The 15,920-nt window shown below is 53.0% G+C and overlaps 6 protein-coding genes across 6 annotated transcripts; 3 read left to right on the plus strand and 3 right to left on the minus strand.

The window, feature by feature from the left end:
• Positions 1 to 1,869: 1,869 nt before the first annotated feature.
• On the plus strand, positions 1,870 to 3,105 carry IUM83_07586 (endonuclease iii--gpd superfamily base excision dna repair; the record flags this gene model as incomplete). The annotated part of the gene is made up of 5 exons (XM_067931898.1): positions 1,870 to 2,193; positions 2,266 to 2,389; positions 2,460 to 2,700; positions 2,774 to 2,888; positions 2,953 to 3,105. The coding sequence occupies 5 exons, from the start codon at positions 1,870 to 1,872 to the stop codon at positions 3,103 to 3,105; spliced, it is 957 nt and encodes a 318-aa protein (XP_067786347.1).
• Positions 3,106 to 4,291: 1,186 nt separating this feature from the next.
• On the plus strand, positions 4,292 to 4,636 carry IUM83_07587 (Thioredoxin, nucleoredoxin; the record flags this gene model as incomplete). The annotated part of the gene is made up of 1 exon (XM_067931899.1): positions 4,292 to 4,636. One exon carries the CDS (start codon positions 4,292 to 4,294, stop codon positions 4,634 to 4,636), a length of 345 nt encoding a protein of 114 aa, XP_067786348.1.
• An 858-nt stretch (positions 4,637 to 5,494) lies between these two features.
• Positions 5,495 to 5,839, minus strand: IUM83_07588 (Thioredoxin, nucleoredoxin; the record flags this gene model as incomplete). The annotated part of the gene is made up of 1 exon (XM_067931900.1): positions 5,495 to 5,839. One exon carries the CDS (start codon positions 5,837 to 5,839, stop codon positions 5,495 to 5,497), a length of 345 nt encoding a protein of 114 aa, XP_067786341.1.
• Positions 5,840 to 7,391: 1,552 nt separating this feature from the next.
• Positions 7,392 to 9,242, plus strand: IUM83_07589 (phosphoribosylaminoimidazolecarboxamide formyltransferase/IMP cyclohydrolase; the record flags this gene model as incomplete). Its single annotated transcript, XM_067931901.1, has 1 exon — positions 7,392 to 9,242. The coding sequence occupies one exon, from the start codon at positions 7,392 to 7,394 to the stop codon at positions 9,240 to 9,242; it is 1,851 nt and encodes a 616-aa protein (XP_067786342.1).
• A 397-nt stretch (positions 9,243 to 9,639) lies between these two features.
• On the minus strand, positions 9,640 to 11,010 carry IUM83_07590 (phosphatidylserine synthase; the record flags this gene model as incomplete). The annotated part of the gene is made up of 1 exon (XM_067931902.1): positions 9,640 to 11,010. One exon carries the CDS (start codon positions 11,008 to 11,010, stop codon positions 9,640 to 9,642), a length of 1,371 nt encoding a protein of 456 aa, XP_067786478.1.
• Positions 11,011 to 11,390: 380 nt separating this feature from the next.
• IUM83_07591 (Phosphatidyl inositol kinase (PIK-B)) lies at positions 11,391 to 15,492 on the minus strand (the record flags this gene model as incomplete). Its single annotated transcript, XM_067931903.1, has 6 exons — positions 11,391 to 11,848; positions 14,114 to 14,255; positions 14,323 to 14,577; positions 14,647 to 14,724; positions 14,800 to 15,141; positions 15,217 to 15,492. The coding sequence occupies 6 exons, from the start codon at positions 15,490 to 15,492 to the stop codon at positions 11,391 to 11,393; spliced, it is 1,551 nt and encodes a 516-aa protein (XP_067786390.1).
• Positions 15,493 to 15,920: the final 428 nt, after the last annotated feature.

The raw sequence follows: 15,920 nt of genomic DNA on the forward strand, positions 1-15,920 counted from the left end.
CTGCGATCCGGATTCTGAGCAAGTTTCTGGATAAGTACTCGGCGGTACACTGGAGAGCAGCCAAAAGAGTCCTTCGCTATTTGATTGGCAGTCAGGACATGGGGTTGCATTATGATTTGGTGGAAGCTAGGAAGAATGAGAAGCTCCACATTGAGGTCTATACAGATGCCAACTTTGCTTCCAGAAGGGGGAGACATGAAATCTGTGAGTGGCTTTACTGTGTACTGCAATGGACAACTAATTTCGGCCAAAAGCTGGAAGCAAGACATCCTAGCAGAAAGCACATGTGAAGCAGAGTTGATAGCGGCCAACACGGGAGCCCATGATGCCGTGTGGCTGGAGCAGTTGGCGGATGAGTTGCAGTTGCCGAGAGTGGGCACTGTACTCTATTGCGACTCTAGTAGTGCGCGTGAATTGATGAAACATGCTGGTAAACACCGTCGTACCAAGCAGTTGCGAATCAAAGACCTCAAAATCCGCGAGTACGTGGCAAGGAACGGGATAACCGTGAAGCCTGTGGCGTCGAAGGAGAACGTCGCCGACATGTTGACGAAGCCGTTGCCTATTGAGATATTTAGGCGCCACCGTGCACAACTTGGAGTCCGTGCAATCGGAAAGGCAGCCTTAGGCGATGGCGGAGCTTATGTTCGGGGAATAAATAAGGCTGAGTAGCTGGATCCGTGGTGTGTTCACCACATGAGTGTGGGACCAGCAAGGAGACCCAGTTTGCAAACAGAAGAGAGCCCACAGACTGATGAGCATCACGCCACTTAGTGGTATGAGGATTTGGCATGGTGTGGAGCTCAGCGACTGGAAAGAAGGCCAGATCCGCGCATGAGTGTGTTAACACTATGCGTATGGATGGAAATTGATATTTTCAAACAGCCTGCATACTCGATGAAGGTACTGACGAGGTCTGTTTGTTTTGAATGTCTTGTGCTGTGCTTGAAGGGCTTCAGATCCGTGTCAGTGTTGATGTCGAGAAGAGAGTATGAGAAATATGTTGCGACCTCTCACATTGGCTGCGTACGACAATACCTAATGAACCCACAGCCCAGTGGGCTCCGCCCCGGCCCAGACAAGATCATTCCGCATTTCGCCGAGTAGAGAGCAGAGCTAACCACAACAATAAAGCCAGCCTTTACTCACGCATATCAAAGTCTCGACTGTCTGTGAGCTTAGAACAAGTACAGATTCTCATATGGTCCGCCTTCTTTCCAGTCAGCCAGGCCTTGTCCGCCAGTTTCTTCGAAAGGGTTTGCAAATTATGCTTTTCGGCGAGCTTGCTCCACTTCAGCAGCACCTGCTCTCCTAAAATGGCCCGCTCTTCGTCCTCATCAATCTTGCTGACTGCTCTTAAGAGCCTCTTGGGTCTGATGATTACTTCCTCACCGAGCTCGGAAATCTGGGCTTGCTCCTCATCGGTGACCGTTGAGAGTGCCTCGCTCGCGACTGTGAGGAGGGCAGCCGCGAGCAGCAGCCGAGCCAAGTTCCGTCGCATCCCTTCTTCTTCCCCGTGTCTTGCGTACTGGATGGCGAATCGGCGAGTGACGCGACGCCAGTCTCCGTCATCTAAATTCGCGATTCACGAAGAGCCAATCCAGAGATGCAGATGCCCAGGCTGCTGCATTACGTATGGCGCGTTATGCGCGCCGTGATCGTGAAGAGTAGGGTTTTCCTCATTTTATGTGTGAACACATAAAATGAGGAAAACCCTACTCTTCAAACCCTAACTCTAATAAGTTAAATAGTCAAACCCTACAGTCTACCATTGTGGTGGTGCTGCGCAGAGTCTTTGCGAGACAATCTCTCCGACGAGCTCTCTCCACATCTAACCGCTCAGACTCCGCTGTACCTGGAATAACAGGGATGCGTCTACGTAGCAGTGGGCCCGCAGACGCGGATGCCAGCCTCGAGAGCAAGCCCGTGGTCGTGAAGGTGGAAGCGGAGCGACAGCCGTCCACCTCGCGGCCGTCTCGTCGTCGCATTAAAGCCCAAGAATCCGTCGGCGTGAAGCGAGAGAAGGTTGAAAAGGTCGAGCAAGACGCTGCACCTCCGACACCGAAAAAGAGATCCAAGAAGATAAAAGAGCGCGTGCCTCGCCAGGAGCCCAGTGGCTGGAGGGAGATCCTGCGCGGCATCGAAGAGATGCGGGCGAACAAGGACGCGGAGGTGGACAAGTATGGCTGTGAGGTGAGGCCGATGCTGGTTGCAAAGTTGCAATGGAGAGGAGGGTCTCTGAGTTGTTCTGCTTACGATTGCCAGGTGTTCTTCGACGAGAGTTTTCCGCCACACGTGTGTCGCTTCCACGTGTTGATAGCGGCGATGATGAGCAGTCAAACCAAAGACCCGGTGAACGCCGCGGCAATGGGCCGCCTCATTAAGCATGGTGTGTCTTGCTGTGTACGACAAAATTGCCGTAATCTCTAGCTCAAAAGTTCACTGGTTGTGTTGCGTAGGATTGACTGTCGAATCGATGTTTGAGATCGACCAGCAGGAGCTGGCACAGCTCATTCGACCTGTTGGTTTCTTCAACCACAAGGCAAAGTACATCAAGCAAACCGCTGCGATTTTGACCAAGCAGGCTGAGGTTGAAGGTAATGATATTGTCGATATCCCAAACACGTACGAGGGACTCGTCGCACTGCCCGGAGTCGGGCCGAAGATGTCGACGCTTGTCATGAACTGTGCATGGAAAAAGTACGGCTGCACTTCTAGTAGTATGTTATTTGGCTCCAGGTTGGGATGCTAACCTTTATCGTTTCAAACGCAGCACCGTGGGAATTTGCGTTGACACGCACGTGCATAGGATTTCTAATCGACTAAAGTGGGTGAAAACGTGGAACAAGAACAACCCAAAGTCTCAGGACCCGGAGAAAACGCGAGCAGTACGTCCTATAATGTACTGGTTTTGAGCTTCCGAGATTTATCGTCTAATGTTGTGGACTGCAGGAGTTGGAAGACTGGTTGCCGAAGGAACACTGGGGCCCAATCAACCCTCTGCTCGTCGGCTTTGGTCAGACCATTTGTCTCCCACGCGGGCCAAAATGCGACAACTGCAAAATTCGTGGTATTTGTCCGTCTGCAAACAGCTCCGCCATCTGAGTATACAAGCATCCAGTACAGTGACGGGTTGTGCAAAACGTTTCGTCGGAATAAGGAAATTGGCAGCTTCAGGCGATGCTTGCGACTTGGCATAAAACGAGTCTATTGAATAGTACTTAAAGTACAGTACGACAATAGCCATACTGTACATGTTTCGAGTCCACAAGTGTTCGTGTTCTCAGCAGTGTGAAAATGCGATAGTTCGTACAACAACTCGAAACGAAAAACAACCGTAAACAAAGTGTCGTTCAACAACAACCATACTTTGAAAGGAAAGCCGCTATAGAAATCTATGGTCAAGTTGTACTACGTAGTATTTCACTTGGCCGCTTTCTTTTTCGCTTCCTTCATCAGCTTTATCCACACAGTATGGACAGTGCTCTTCTTCTGTTGGGCTTTCGCCACAGTCATCAAAGCGCGCATAGCGGATGTACGTCGGGTCTAGCTTCAGCTCTTCCAAAGTCTTGCCCTTCCAGCCATATATTCCTCGGATTTGAACTGAGACCCTTTCCCTCCCTTCAGCCAAGACTTGTGCTCCAGCTTTTTGCACAGTGCCTTCACATTCTCCTTCTCTGCAAGCTGTACTCGCGTCATTTGACGCCACAATGAACTTCGGCGTTTCATAAAAATATCGTAGTACATCCTAAGATGAGAGGCTGCAGTACACACTCCGGGACATGCACAGGATCGCAATCTTAAGTCCTGGTCTCCAGACAATGTTCGCTTCCTCTCGCAATCCTTCACATCACAAACGGACACCACCTCGGATGCAGCCTCGCATTGGCTCCAAAGAACAATGCTTCATCAATGCTTCCATTCACCCTTACTTACTTACTTAATAATTACGCTGCACGCATGAAAGCTGTGCCAGATATCCCAGATACTGGCATCGAACACAATCAGCCTACTACGATAATCGTATCCTGAGTGCTTGTGCTGAGATCTAGACGACACAAATACGTAGAGAAATTTTCAAAGCATGTTGACGTGCATTTTGACGTAAGTCGGCGCCTTTCACTTCGTGCCTGCTAGATGAATCGGTGCGATTCCTCTGAAATGGAGAGAAGGGGATTTCTTGAGATCTGCCACTGCACAGGGTTCTTGGCGCTCAGTCCACCCACTCCGCATTTTACGCTCAATCACTCAAGTGTCCTGCAATCCTGCAACCCAAGGCCTGGAATCCGAGATGATCAAACGCTCGATCCTCGCTCTACTATTGGTGCTGGTGGCAGTCCTGAGTTGTGCCCACGCCGATGATGCAGCTCCCCATAGTCTGGAGGATCTCCTGCCTGGAGTGACCCTCGTCGGCGACCAGGAACCGATCCCAGCTTCACACAAGGAGCAGTTGGACGAGCAGTTCGGACCCCGCTTCTTTCCAGGCGGCTTCCGCCGCCGCTTTCGATTCCCGTGGGTCGGTGGCTTCCGCTACGGCTGGCGCTACCCGATCGGCTACTGGAACACGTTCGGGCGCTCCATCTTCGGCCCGAGCTGCCTGTTTCGCCGCGAGTTCGGTGGCTACTTCTACTGCTAAGCTGCGGTAAAATTGCTGCTGGACAGCAATGCTCTACGAAAAGGAGACCTCTTCAAATGACGCTGCTGAACGAGAGGTAGCGGCAGTTCTAGCATTCCATAATTGAAAACAAAATGATTTGAGTTTGTGCCTGTTGTTGTCTTGTTAATTCAGTGTTATCAGCTTGATGCTACGGCGGGCAATCACATTTTCATCTTCCAGCCAGCAACGGGTTCGGTGTCTTTGGAGATGCTTAACTGTTGTTGTTGTCTTTCATATTATGGTACGCTTGCTGATTCTTTGGGCGTACGTTATCGGACCATTTACCAACTTACGTGGAGGAACCAACTAAGCACATGTTGGTGTCGGGTGTACGTCGTGCCTACGTAGAAGAGGCCGAACGACACAATAGAGTTCGATTTCTGGACACAAACGCAACTTGCAATTATAGCTCGACGCGCTTGCAAGCATCGGAGGCGTCGAATCCGTGAGAGAGGCACTTTTGGCCACCATCTACCTGCTGGGCTTGCTTATTGGGTAGATAGATCAAGACACGTAAGCTTGTACCAACTACTGTCCGAACATGGATACCAGAACAAGATATCACAGTCTATGAATCAGAATTCATAGATAACAACAACAGTTAAGCATCTCCAAAGACACCGAAACCGTTGCTGGCTGGAAGATGAAAATGTGATTGCCCGCCGTAGCATCAAGCTGATAACACTGAATTAACAAGACAACAACAGGCGCAAACTCAAATCATTTTGTTTTCAATTATGGAATGCTAGAACTGCCGCTACCTCTCGTTCAGCAGCGTCATTTGAAGAGGTCTCCTTTTCGTAGAGCATTGCTGTCCAGCAGCAATTTTACCGCAGCTTAGCAGTAGAAGTAGCCACCGAACTCGCGGCGAAACAAGCAGCTCGGGCCGAAGATGGAGCGCCCGAACGTGTTCCAGTAGCCGATCGGGTAGCGCCAGCCGTAGCGGAAGCCACCGACCCACGGGAATCGAAAGCGGCGGCGGAAGCCGCCTGGAAAGAAGCGGGGTCCGAACTGCTCGTCCAACTGCTCCTTGTGTGAAGCTGGGATCGGTTCCTGGTCGCCGACGAGGGTCACTCCAGGCAGGAGATCCTCCAGACTATGGGGAGCTGCATCATCGGCGTGGGCACAACTCAGGACTGCCACCAGCACCAATAGTAGAGCGAGGATCGAGCGTTTGATCATCTCGGATTCCAGGCCTTGGGTTGCAGGATTGCAGGACACTTGAGTGATTGAGCGTAAAATGCGGAGTGGGTGGACTGAGCGCCAAGAACCCTGTGCAGTGGCAGATCTCAAGAAATCCCCTTCTCTCCATTTCAGAGGAATCGCACCGATTCATCTAGCAGGCACGAAGTGAAAGGCGCCGACTTACGTCAAAATGCACGTCAACATGCTTTGAAAATTTCTCTACGTATTTGTGTCGTCTAGATCTCAGCACAAGCACTCAGGATACGATTATCGTAGTAGGCTGATTGTGTTCGATGCCAGTATCTGGGATATCTGGCACAGCTTTCATGCGTGCAGCGTAATTATTAAGTAAGTAAGTAAGGGTGAATGGAAGCATTGATGAAGCATTGTTCTTTTGGAGCCAATGCGAGGCTGCATCCGAGGTGGTGTCCGTTTGTGATGTGAAGGATTGCGAGAGGAAGCGAACATTGTCTGGAGACCAGGACTTAAGATTGCGATCCTGTGCATGTCCCGGAGTGTGTACTGCAGCCTCTCATCTTAGGATGTACTACGATATTTTTATGAAACGCCGAAGTTCATTGTGGCGTCAAATGACGCGAGTACAGCTTGCAGAGAAGGAGAATGTGAAGGCACTGTGCAAAAAGCTGGAGCACAAGTCTTGGCTGAAGGGAGGGAAAGGGTCTCAGTTCAAATCCGAGGAATATATGGCTGGAAGGGCAAGACTTTGGAAGAGCTGAAGCTAGACCCGACGTACATCCGCTATGCGCGCTTTGATGACTGTGGCGAAAGCCCAACAGAAGAAGAGCACTGTCCATACTGTGTGGATAAAGCTGATGAAGGAAGCGAAAAAGAAAGCGGCCAAGTGAAATACTACGTAGTACAACTTGACCATAGATTTCTATAGCGGTTTTCCTTTCAAAGTATGGTTGTTGTTGAACGACACTTTGTTTACGGTTGTTTTTCGTTTCGAGTTGTTGTACGAACTATCGCATTTTCACACTGCTGAGAACACGAACGCATTGTGGACTCGAAACATGCATGGCTATTGTCGTACTGTACTTTAAGTACTATTCAATAGACTCGTTTTATGCCAAGTCGCAAGCATCGCATGAAGCTGTCAATTTTCTCCTTGCCACAATGCAGCTCTTGGCTCCTCTCCTTGCTCTTTTCGGCCGTGCTGTCGCAGCTGAAGGCGCATGTAGCACCCGTATCACGCCCCCAGCAGCGGCGATGCCCACGCCGGCAGCTTCTGCCATAAAAAAGATCGCCATCTTCAACTAGCACAAGTCTCAGATATGTGGTCCACACGTTCCCTCCCTTGATTGAGCAACGGCCGCACGTTTAGAACGGCGTGTTGCTCAAACAGGTGGGAGGCCTTTCGACCAATCCCAGCTCGGATGACGTGAAAAAACAGCCAATTAACGCCGGTAGAACACGCCGTCCAAAGCGGTGGTGCAGATCCGAGCAGCTCCGGTACATGTACGTCGGCCGATCCCCATTCCGCATCAGGTGCCCAAGCCCCCAAGCGTCTCCAAGCCCCCGCCCCGCCATGAGCCACATCCTGCACGCCGTGACCACGGGCTCGCAGGCCTCGCTGGTGCCCATCAAGCGCGCGCTGCTGTCCGTGTCGGACAAGACGGGCGTGGTGGAGCTGGCCACGTACCTGTCGCAGCACGGCGTGGAGCTGCTGTCCACGGGCGGCACGGCCAAGGCGCTGCGCGACGCGCAGCTGCCCGTGGTGGACGTGTCCACGTACACGGGCTCGCCCGAGATCATGGACGGCCGCGTCAAGACGCTGCACCCGAAGATCCACGGCGGCCTGCTGGGCGTGCGCGGCAACGCGCAGCACGAGGCCGACATGGCCGCCAACGGCATCCAGAACATCGACCTGGTGGTGCTCAACCTGTACGCCTTCGAGGCGGCCGTGGCCAACGGCGGTGACTTTGACACGTGCATCGAGAACATCGACATCGGCGGGCCGTCCATGCTGCGCTCGTCGGCCAAGAACCACAAGGCTGTGGTCATCTGCTCCAGCCCGTCGCAGTACCCGACGCTCGTGCAGGAGCTCGAGGCCAACCAGGACTCGTTCAGCACGTCGCTCGAGTTCCGCCGCAGCTGCGCCGCCGCCGCCTTCTCGCTCGCGGCCTCGTACGATTCGGCCATCTCGTCGTGGCTCAACGGCCAGCTCGGCACGAGCGCTCCCACGGTCACCCGCGTGTACAAGAACGAGTTCCCGCTCAAGTACGGCTGCAACCCGCACCAGAACCCGGCGGCCATCCTCAGCCGCGTGGGCAGCAAGCTGCCCTTCACGGTGCTCAACGGCACGCCCGGCTACATCAACCTGCTGGACGCCGCCAACGCCTACCAGCTCGTGCGCGAGCTGCGTCTGTCCCTGGGCCTGCCCGCCGCTGCCTCGTTCAAGCACGTGAGCCCGGCCGGTGCTGCCGTGGCGGTGGACCTCGAGGACGGCCTCCACGCCGCCTACGAGGTCGGCAACGTCTCGCTGACCCCGCTGTCGCTCGCCTACCTGCGCGCTCGTAACGCCGACCCGCTGTCGTCGTTCGGCGACTTCGTGGCTGTCAGCGACGTCGTCGACGAGGCCACCGCCAAGATCCTCAAGCGTGAGGTGAGCGACGGTATCATCGCCCCGGGCTACGAGCCGGCGGCCTTCGAGATCCTCAAGGCCAAGAAGGGCGGCAAGTTCATCGTACTGGAGGCCGACCCGAACTTCGTGCTGCCCGACATGGAGTACCGTGAGGTTGCTGGCATCACCTTCTCTCAGAAGCGCAACGACGTCATCTTCTCGGCTGAGAAGCACCTGGCGGACGTGCAAACGTCTGGCGCGGGTCCGCTGACGGACGCCAAGAAGCGTGACCTGGCCCTGGCTGCCATCACGCTCAAGTACACGCAGTCGAACTCGGTGGGCTACGCCAAGGACGGTCAGATGATCGGTGTGGGCGCCGGCCAGCAGTCGCGTGTGGACTGCGTGAAGCTCGCCGGCCGCAAGGTCGCTATCTGGCACCTGCGCCAGCACCCCAAGGTGCAGGGCCTCGCATTCAAGAGCGGTGTTAAGCGTCAGGAGCGTGTGAACGCCCGTGTGCGCTACATTGAGGGCGACATGGCGCCCGCTGAGCTTGAGACTTTCAACGCCCTCTTCGAGACTGTCCCGGAGCCGCTGACGGCTGCTGAAAAGGAGGAGTTCCTCAAGAACCTGACGGATGTGAGCCTTGCGTCCGACGCCTTCTTCCCGTTCCGTGACTCGATCGACCACGCCACGAAGCTGGGCGTGCGTTTCATCACCCAGCCCGGTGGCAGCACCCGCGACGCTGACGTGAAGGCCGCCTGCGAGGAGTTCGGCATCACCATGGCCTTCTCCAACCTCCGTCTGTTCCACCACTAAGTTGGTAGAAACGGAGAGCGATGACAAGGTTGACGAGCAGCTTGGGTTCCCCCGCGTTTTCGGTTCGAGTTAGGCCCGGGCGTGCCTTCGCGTTTGCAACCATCTCTCGTGTTGGTTGCAGCACTTCCCGATGAGCGTTCGCTAGCATGTAATCAGATTTATCTAATGGACCGCATGTTTGCTTTTCCAGGACTTCTTTGCCTTTATTTCATGCCAGTAGCAGCAGAATGTAAAATGAAAATGCGGCATTGCCACGGCGCTCTATTGGTTTCGCGAAATGGTGCCTCTATCTGCTGCTTTTCTAACTGTCGGTGGCAACACAGTGCTAGCTAGCTGCCCTCGAGCTCTCACTTTATACCTACACCTGGCAACACTTGTGTTGCCACTCTCGAATCCTCTACTGCGTCTTCTTGTCTTCGTCCAGTGGCTTGTTCAAGAACTTGAAGTAGATCGTAGAGCCGACCACGAGCACGGCAAAAATCGCTGCCCAGATGAGTTTGACATGCATCGGGAAGGGCTCCGTGAACATGCCTTGTCCGTGTTTGAAGATCACCAGAACCTCAGTGACGACGACGGCAATACCCAGCCATGCACGCGGACCCAGCTTCCTCACAGGCATCTTCTTGCCGCCGTGGTAGCTCATGGTAAACGAACAGAAGATGTAGTACTCCGCCACCGCGTAGCTTCCAGCCGAGTACCAGACCGCAAGGCGGTAGATGTTGACGTTGCTGCTCGCCGGCACCCACAGCACCGTCTTGAGGAAGAACGAGTTGAGCATCATGACCGACAGGATCGTGACCATCGACATGACGCGCCAGAATCGCTCCGCCGACCGGAAGATCTTCCAGTCGTACGCCATCCAGTAGGCGGGCGTGAATTGCGCCAACGCACGCTTGGCCTTGCCGCTCAAGTTGGGGATCTTGCGAATGCCCACCCAGTTAAAGCGGCGCATCTCGAAGTACCTGCAGATCTTCATGCCCAGGTAAATGCCCGCCGCGTTGCACGTGAAGATGTCGAAGAACAGGTGATCCCACCAGCACTCGTTAAAGTTGGCGAGCCAGTGGCTGAACGTGATCTCGTACAGCTCGAACATGACGCTCAGGATCCACGAGATCATCTTGCTGCGCACCATGATGGAGCCGACGATCCAGCCGAAGAAGTGCATGATCACGAACCGGTCGAAGAACGTGGCCCTGATGTTGGCGATGGGCGAGTCCGGGTTCTCGGGCGTGAAGACGCGGCAGTCGGCGGCGTACGACGTCTCCGGCAGCTCCTGGCCCAGGTTCGAGTCGAAGACCTTCATGAACTGGCGCGCGTCGCTCGTGCGCAGGAACAGCAGCAGGATCAGCAGCATCTCGTACAGGATGAAGAGCCCCGTGAGCAGCCGCCACACGATCGGGTGCGGGCGCACGAAGTGGCCGTCGGGCAGCTGCAGGCTGCAGTACGTGAGGAAGAAGACGCAGGCGTACTTGACGCCGCGCCGCACGTCGGCCGCGAACTGCTCGGCCGGGTCCTCCAGCGGCTGCACGGGCTCGTGGAAGGCCGCGTACACGATCCAGAGCATGAGCAGGAAGCCGGCGGTCAGCGTGTGCGGGCTGCTGATCCACTGGTCCTCGTTGTCGTCGTCCACCTCGACCGTCTCCTCCATGCTCCACTTGCGGTTCTCGTAGTTGCTGCCGGGCTGCGTGCCGTAGACCTCCGGGTCGTCGTCCAGGTCCGAGTTGCGGCGGGAGCGCAGCACCGTGCGCTGCGCCGCGTCGTCCTGCATGGCGTCGCTCAGTAGCTCCTGGCCAGAACGGTTCTGGTCTCTGCGGCTGAGGATTGATTGACTTTTTTGTTGGATGCGAATTGCTGACGCACTTTTATTGCAAAAACTGTCGACCACGGTACGAAGCGTGATAGAAAATTGAAGTGGACGGGAATGCTGGTGAGGAATATTATTGTGTCGGATAGGGTATGGGTCGTTGAGGTGATAACCATGGTGATGAAGAAAAGAAATATTGTGATGAAGCAATACCAGCGCAGCGATGACATGTTCGTGCAGTGAATTGGCGATGAAAGGTGTATTATTGATGATGAGTTTTGCTTTATATCAAGTAATGGGAGTTTGGTTGCAGCGAACCAAGATTTAGTCGGTCACTTGTGAGCTTAGTGAGCCATGAGGTGCACTGCATCGTTGAGTTTGGTGGTGGTGGTGTGCAGTGCCACGTGAATAAGTTTCTTGAAGGCTTCACAGGCCTCGTCGTCGGGCAGATCGAGCATCAGCGTCTTGTGCACCCACTTGATGCAGCTCGCGCTATGGAGCTCCGGGATACCGCACGTGAGTGCGAGTACCAGTAACGTGATGAGCAAGTTCGAGTTGGTTCGAAGCACTTGGAAGGCGTCGCATGCGAGTTGCTGGAAGTGTTTGTAGTTTTCACTCTTTTTGCCGCCCATAGTGTCCAGCATCGATGGCGTGAAGACGAACGGGGCACGCTCACGCTTCACACCCAGCTTCGACTTGAAGTTGCCCAGGAAATGTCCGAAGTCAATGTGGAAGAACTTACCCGAACGCTGCAACATGATGTTGTCGTTGTGGCGGTCTCCGATACCAAGGACGTACGTAGCTACACAGTAGCCAGCACAGGAACGTATGAAGTTCTGCGTTGTTTCAATGTCTCGACTGGATGTGGATTTCTTACGTCTCCGAGGAGACATTGGGAAACAGGACGAGACGGATCGTGTCCGCTCTTCCTCCTTTGCTGGGATGCTATGTGCTGATCCATTTGGTGATACCGAGTCAAGAGCGAGATCTGCAGATTTTGCTTGAGTTTTGGCTTCAGGGGAACTCGGCTGCTTGAATAACCAATCCGAGAGAACACCATCCTTAACTAGGGCGTCCTTTGCTGCGTTGAGTTTACGACCGAGTTTCGTACGTGACTTTGCATGCCGCGCATATATGATGCTTGCTAGCGTCTCGGAATCCCCAACAACCTCGATCATGCCGATTTCATCTCCGGTGGAGATGCAAGCATAAGGTAGAAGGCAGAGATCAAGATCTGCTTCTCTCCACAAGTCATCCATCACGCGTAAAATCTGAAGAACGAGTTGATCTTGGCGAAGGTCATCGCCAGCTTTGAAAATCACGTAAGGCCGTCCATGCTGAGCTTTGGCGCTTTCAAACTGCAAGAAAAGTGGGCGCTTTTTCGATTCCATCACGCGGCAGCTATCCACGATAATTTTGTTGCAATATGATCGTGGTTGTAGAGGAAGCTGAAATGTGTCGGGCAGGACAACAGCACGAAGAGCCTCGTGAAGCTTACCCTTGCGCGCTGTCGAAGAAGACTCATTTTTAACGAGAGCTGCAACCTCTTCGAGTTTTTTCATGACGTATACGGATTGCCGAATTTCCAGCTTGTAGCTACCACAAAGTTGCAGGTATTGGGAAATTATCAGGTTAAAGCGCTCAGCAGTTTGATGGTTGTGAGCCTCAGCCTTTAGGAACCAATACAGCAAATATCCGATTTGCGATGGATTCATCAGAGCCCTCATCAAAAGGAAACGCGCCAACGCCGAGTCATGATAGCGCTCGTTCTTTAGCGCTTGAACAAGCTGGAGAAGATATAGTTGCAACCGATAATCAGGAAGCGCGTGCATGCATCGCACGGCGTAAGCGCGGACTTTGGGGTCTGAGTAGAGCGGGCTCAATAATTGGAGGGCTTGAAGGTATGTAGGCTGCTTCCAGTGCAACAAGAGGCGGTAGGCTTCTAAAACTTGCTCGCGGTTTCCCCAATCAACGGAGAGTAGAAATGCGGGTAGCAGCGCGGAATCGTCCTTGAGAATCAACCGTGACGTCCAAATGAAACTTCGATCGCCCGTGGATAGATCGATAAGGGGGTCCCGTCGCAGCCGCTGTAAGAGCTTCTGTTTATCTGTTTCTAGGGTGACAGCCTCGTGGCCCTCGTTGCTTTTTTCACTGTTGTCGCCCTTGAAAAAGATCGATGCCCGGAAGGTAATGCTCTTTTTCCTAGACAGACTGGAGAACGCGAACGATTGAGGACACGAACCCGAACACTCCAAAACAATCTCCATGCCACCAACCTTCTGGTGGTTTAGACGCTCATGTCGTAAGCAGTTTTCAATGTCGAGAGGGGTGATGATCGATCCAACTGGAAGCATTAAAACGTTCATTAACGTAGTTCCAGTTCGTAAAGTGTGTCCAAAGTCAAATAGATGAAGCCCACTCCACGCAACCACTTCCCCTGTCTTGGTCGTGAAGGTGAACCTCAAGTGTGAGCCATGAGGGATATCGATCAGTCGTAATCCCATTTCGATACCACCACTCGGGTCACAAGTGATTTCACGCGCAGCTGAAGATAAATGAGTCTTCTCCCCACTTGAGTCAGAATGTGATTCATAATGCAGTAGCGTACTCGTCTCATACAGAATTGTAGACCCATGTTGGATGCTAATCTTCGCGAGTGTAACAGGCTCGGAGACATTCAGATTCACCTTACCAATGGTCAATACGAGCTGGCGGTGATCTTGCGATACTGGGCCTTCCGGTGGAGAAGGAAACATCTCTGTACTCTCGATCTCGCTGCCACCCGTAGCAGTAGAAAAAGGAAGTGGTGGCGAATGGGAATGTGGCGATACGTGGAAAAAGCGTTCGTAATGAAAGAAGAGATACCGACCAATCTCCTCCGTGACGAACTTCAGGATGCAGTCATCGTTGCTAGTTGCAGATACTGACTCGTGATCGCTAGAGTCAATCACGACCTCCAAGATGCCAACGATTTTGGTCGTCTCCATTGAGCCCCCATTAGCGTGTATCGAATCAAACTCGAAAAATGGAGCTGCAAGTATGATCGTCCCAGGTCTATACAACTCACGTGCCACGTCATTCTCGCCAATCTCTTCGCGTATTAACTCCAATGCGTCCACAATACAAACAGGACCGCCACTATCAAGTACACGCAGCCCTGCACTTGAGGTAATATCTACACTCCGCCTTGATAGCTTCTCATCAGAAAACTGTTCAAATGATGGATACGCGTTAGCAAGACGTAAATGTAGCCGTCAATTGTAATGAAAGGCGTACCTTGATAACCAGCTGTCTATCCGTTTCATCGAGTGCATATATCCTCACTTTGCGAGCCGAGAAAATGGAAGTCAGAGCATTTCTCATGTACTCGAGTGTGTGGTCCAACTCGTTCTCCGGCGTGATGTTTGGAAAGTGTTCCTTGCAAAACGTTTTCACTGAACAATGGGCAAACCCTCCTGTCTCGGCTGTGGGAAATTCACTCCGCTGCCGTACTAGACTGAATTGGAGGGCCCACTTCTTGAAGCTCTCCATCTGTCATTGCCACGCAAACAAAACCTGATAAGTTGGGACGAGGGGGGTAACGGTAGTGGTAGAACTTACCTCGCTTGGCTCGGGCATCAGATCGTTCTTCTCTGCGTCAATGAGCGCGCAACTGGCTGCATTGATCTTAAGTATTGACTAATACGCAAAGTGCATCGTAAGTAAGTTATGCATACCATTTTTACACAATTGATGTTGGAATCCACGGCGCACCTTCATGGGTATCGTCAGGTACTCTGCCAGCTCCATCGCGATCACTTTCATGTCAGATGCGGCTTGAACGGAAAAATAATCACCAATGCCAAGCCTCAGCTGCGGATAGAGTTCTGCTTGCTGAATCGCCATTGCACTGGGGACAGAGGTCTTCGCCAAGGCTAAGTGCCCACTAATGACGATGCAAAAGTCTCCCTCCTGCTGCACCGAGGGGTTTGCGAGACTCAGGGATACCATTTCGCCTGGGCGTAAGCTCACACGGCAGCTAGCCGTAACCAGAGCTTTGATCTCACCCGCCGAGAACGAGTTAAAGTACGGTACACTGCAAATCAGCGAAGTCGGCTGCATTACCAGAACAACATCCCACACTTTAGCCCTCCCCAAACTGTGACTCCACTTTTTAAACTACCAACTTACCGAGATGTTTTGCTGTCGTAGCTCGATCTCGTTTTTAGTTCGGTCATTGAACTGCATGTTCATGCGCTTCATGAACATGAGCTGTCGGAACGCGAGCTTCCACTTGTTCTCCTTCGTCTCCGGATGTGCCACGGCAGCATTACCGGCAGGTTCCAGTTCAGCTGGTGCAGCTTGGCGAGCCTCTTCAGGCCCTCCTGAGCCTTTCTGAGAAAGTTGTGCGGCCTTGTCATTGGCCATCGACAGCTGCATGTCGCCCGGACGCACTACGTCGCCCATACTGCACCTCGCACCGGAGTACTAAGAAGTCACCGACCGAGTGGCCGTGCCATCGCTTCGCCCCGCGTCCGTTACACGCCGCATTATTGTTAGCTGAGGAAGTGCTGACCCAGAACAATCGCAAGATCCATTATTTCCTGGTGGTAACGCGGATCAAAACCAAAAACCGAAGCGAAAATAATGATGCTGATACTGTAAAATGGTCCATACCTAACAAAACACTTCGACTTGGATTGTTGTCTGTATGTACTTCCGAGTACATTTCGAGGAGTTAGCTTTGGATGAACTCCCGAGTCAGCTCTTTATTAACGTCGGGGTCCACGTTTATTGACGAAGCTGGCTCATGGACTTGCACTTGCCAAGCTTCAAATTTATCTAGCGATATTAAAACCCTCTTCCCGTTGAGGAGTACATCACGCATTTCGCTC

This window comes from Phytophthora cinnamomi (assembly GCF_018691715.1).
Source record: "Phytophthora cinnamomi strain GKB4 chromosome Unknown Contig68, whole genome shotgun sequence".
NCBI lineage: Eukaryota > Oomycota > Peronosporomycetes > Peronosporales > Peronosporaceae > Phytophthora > Phytophthora cinnamomi.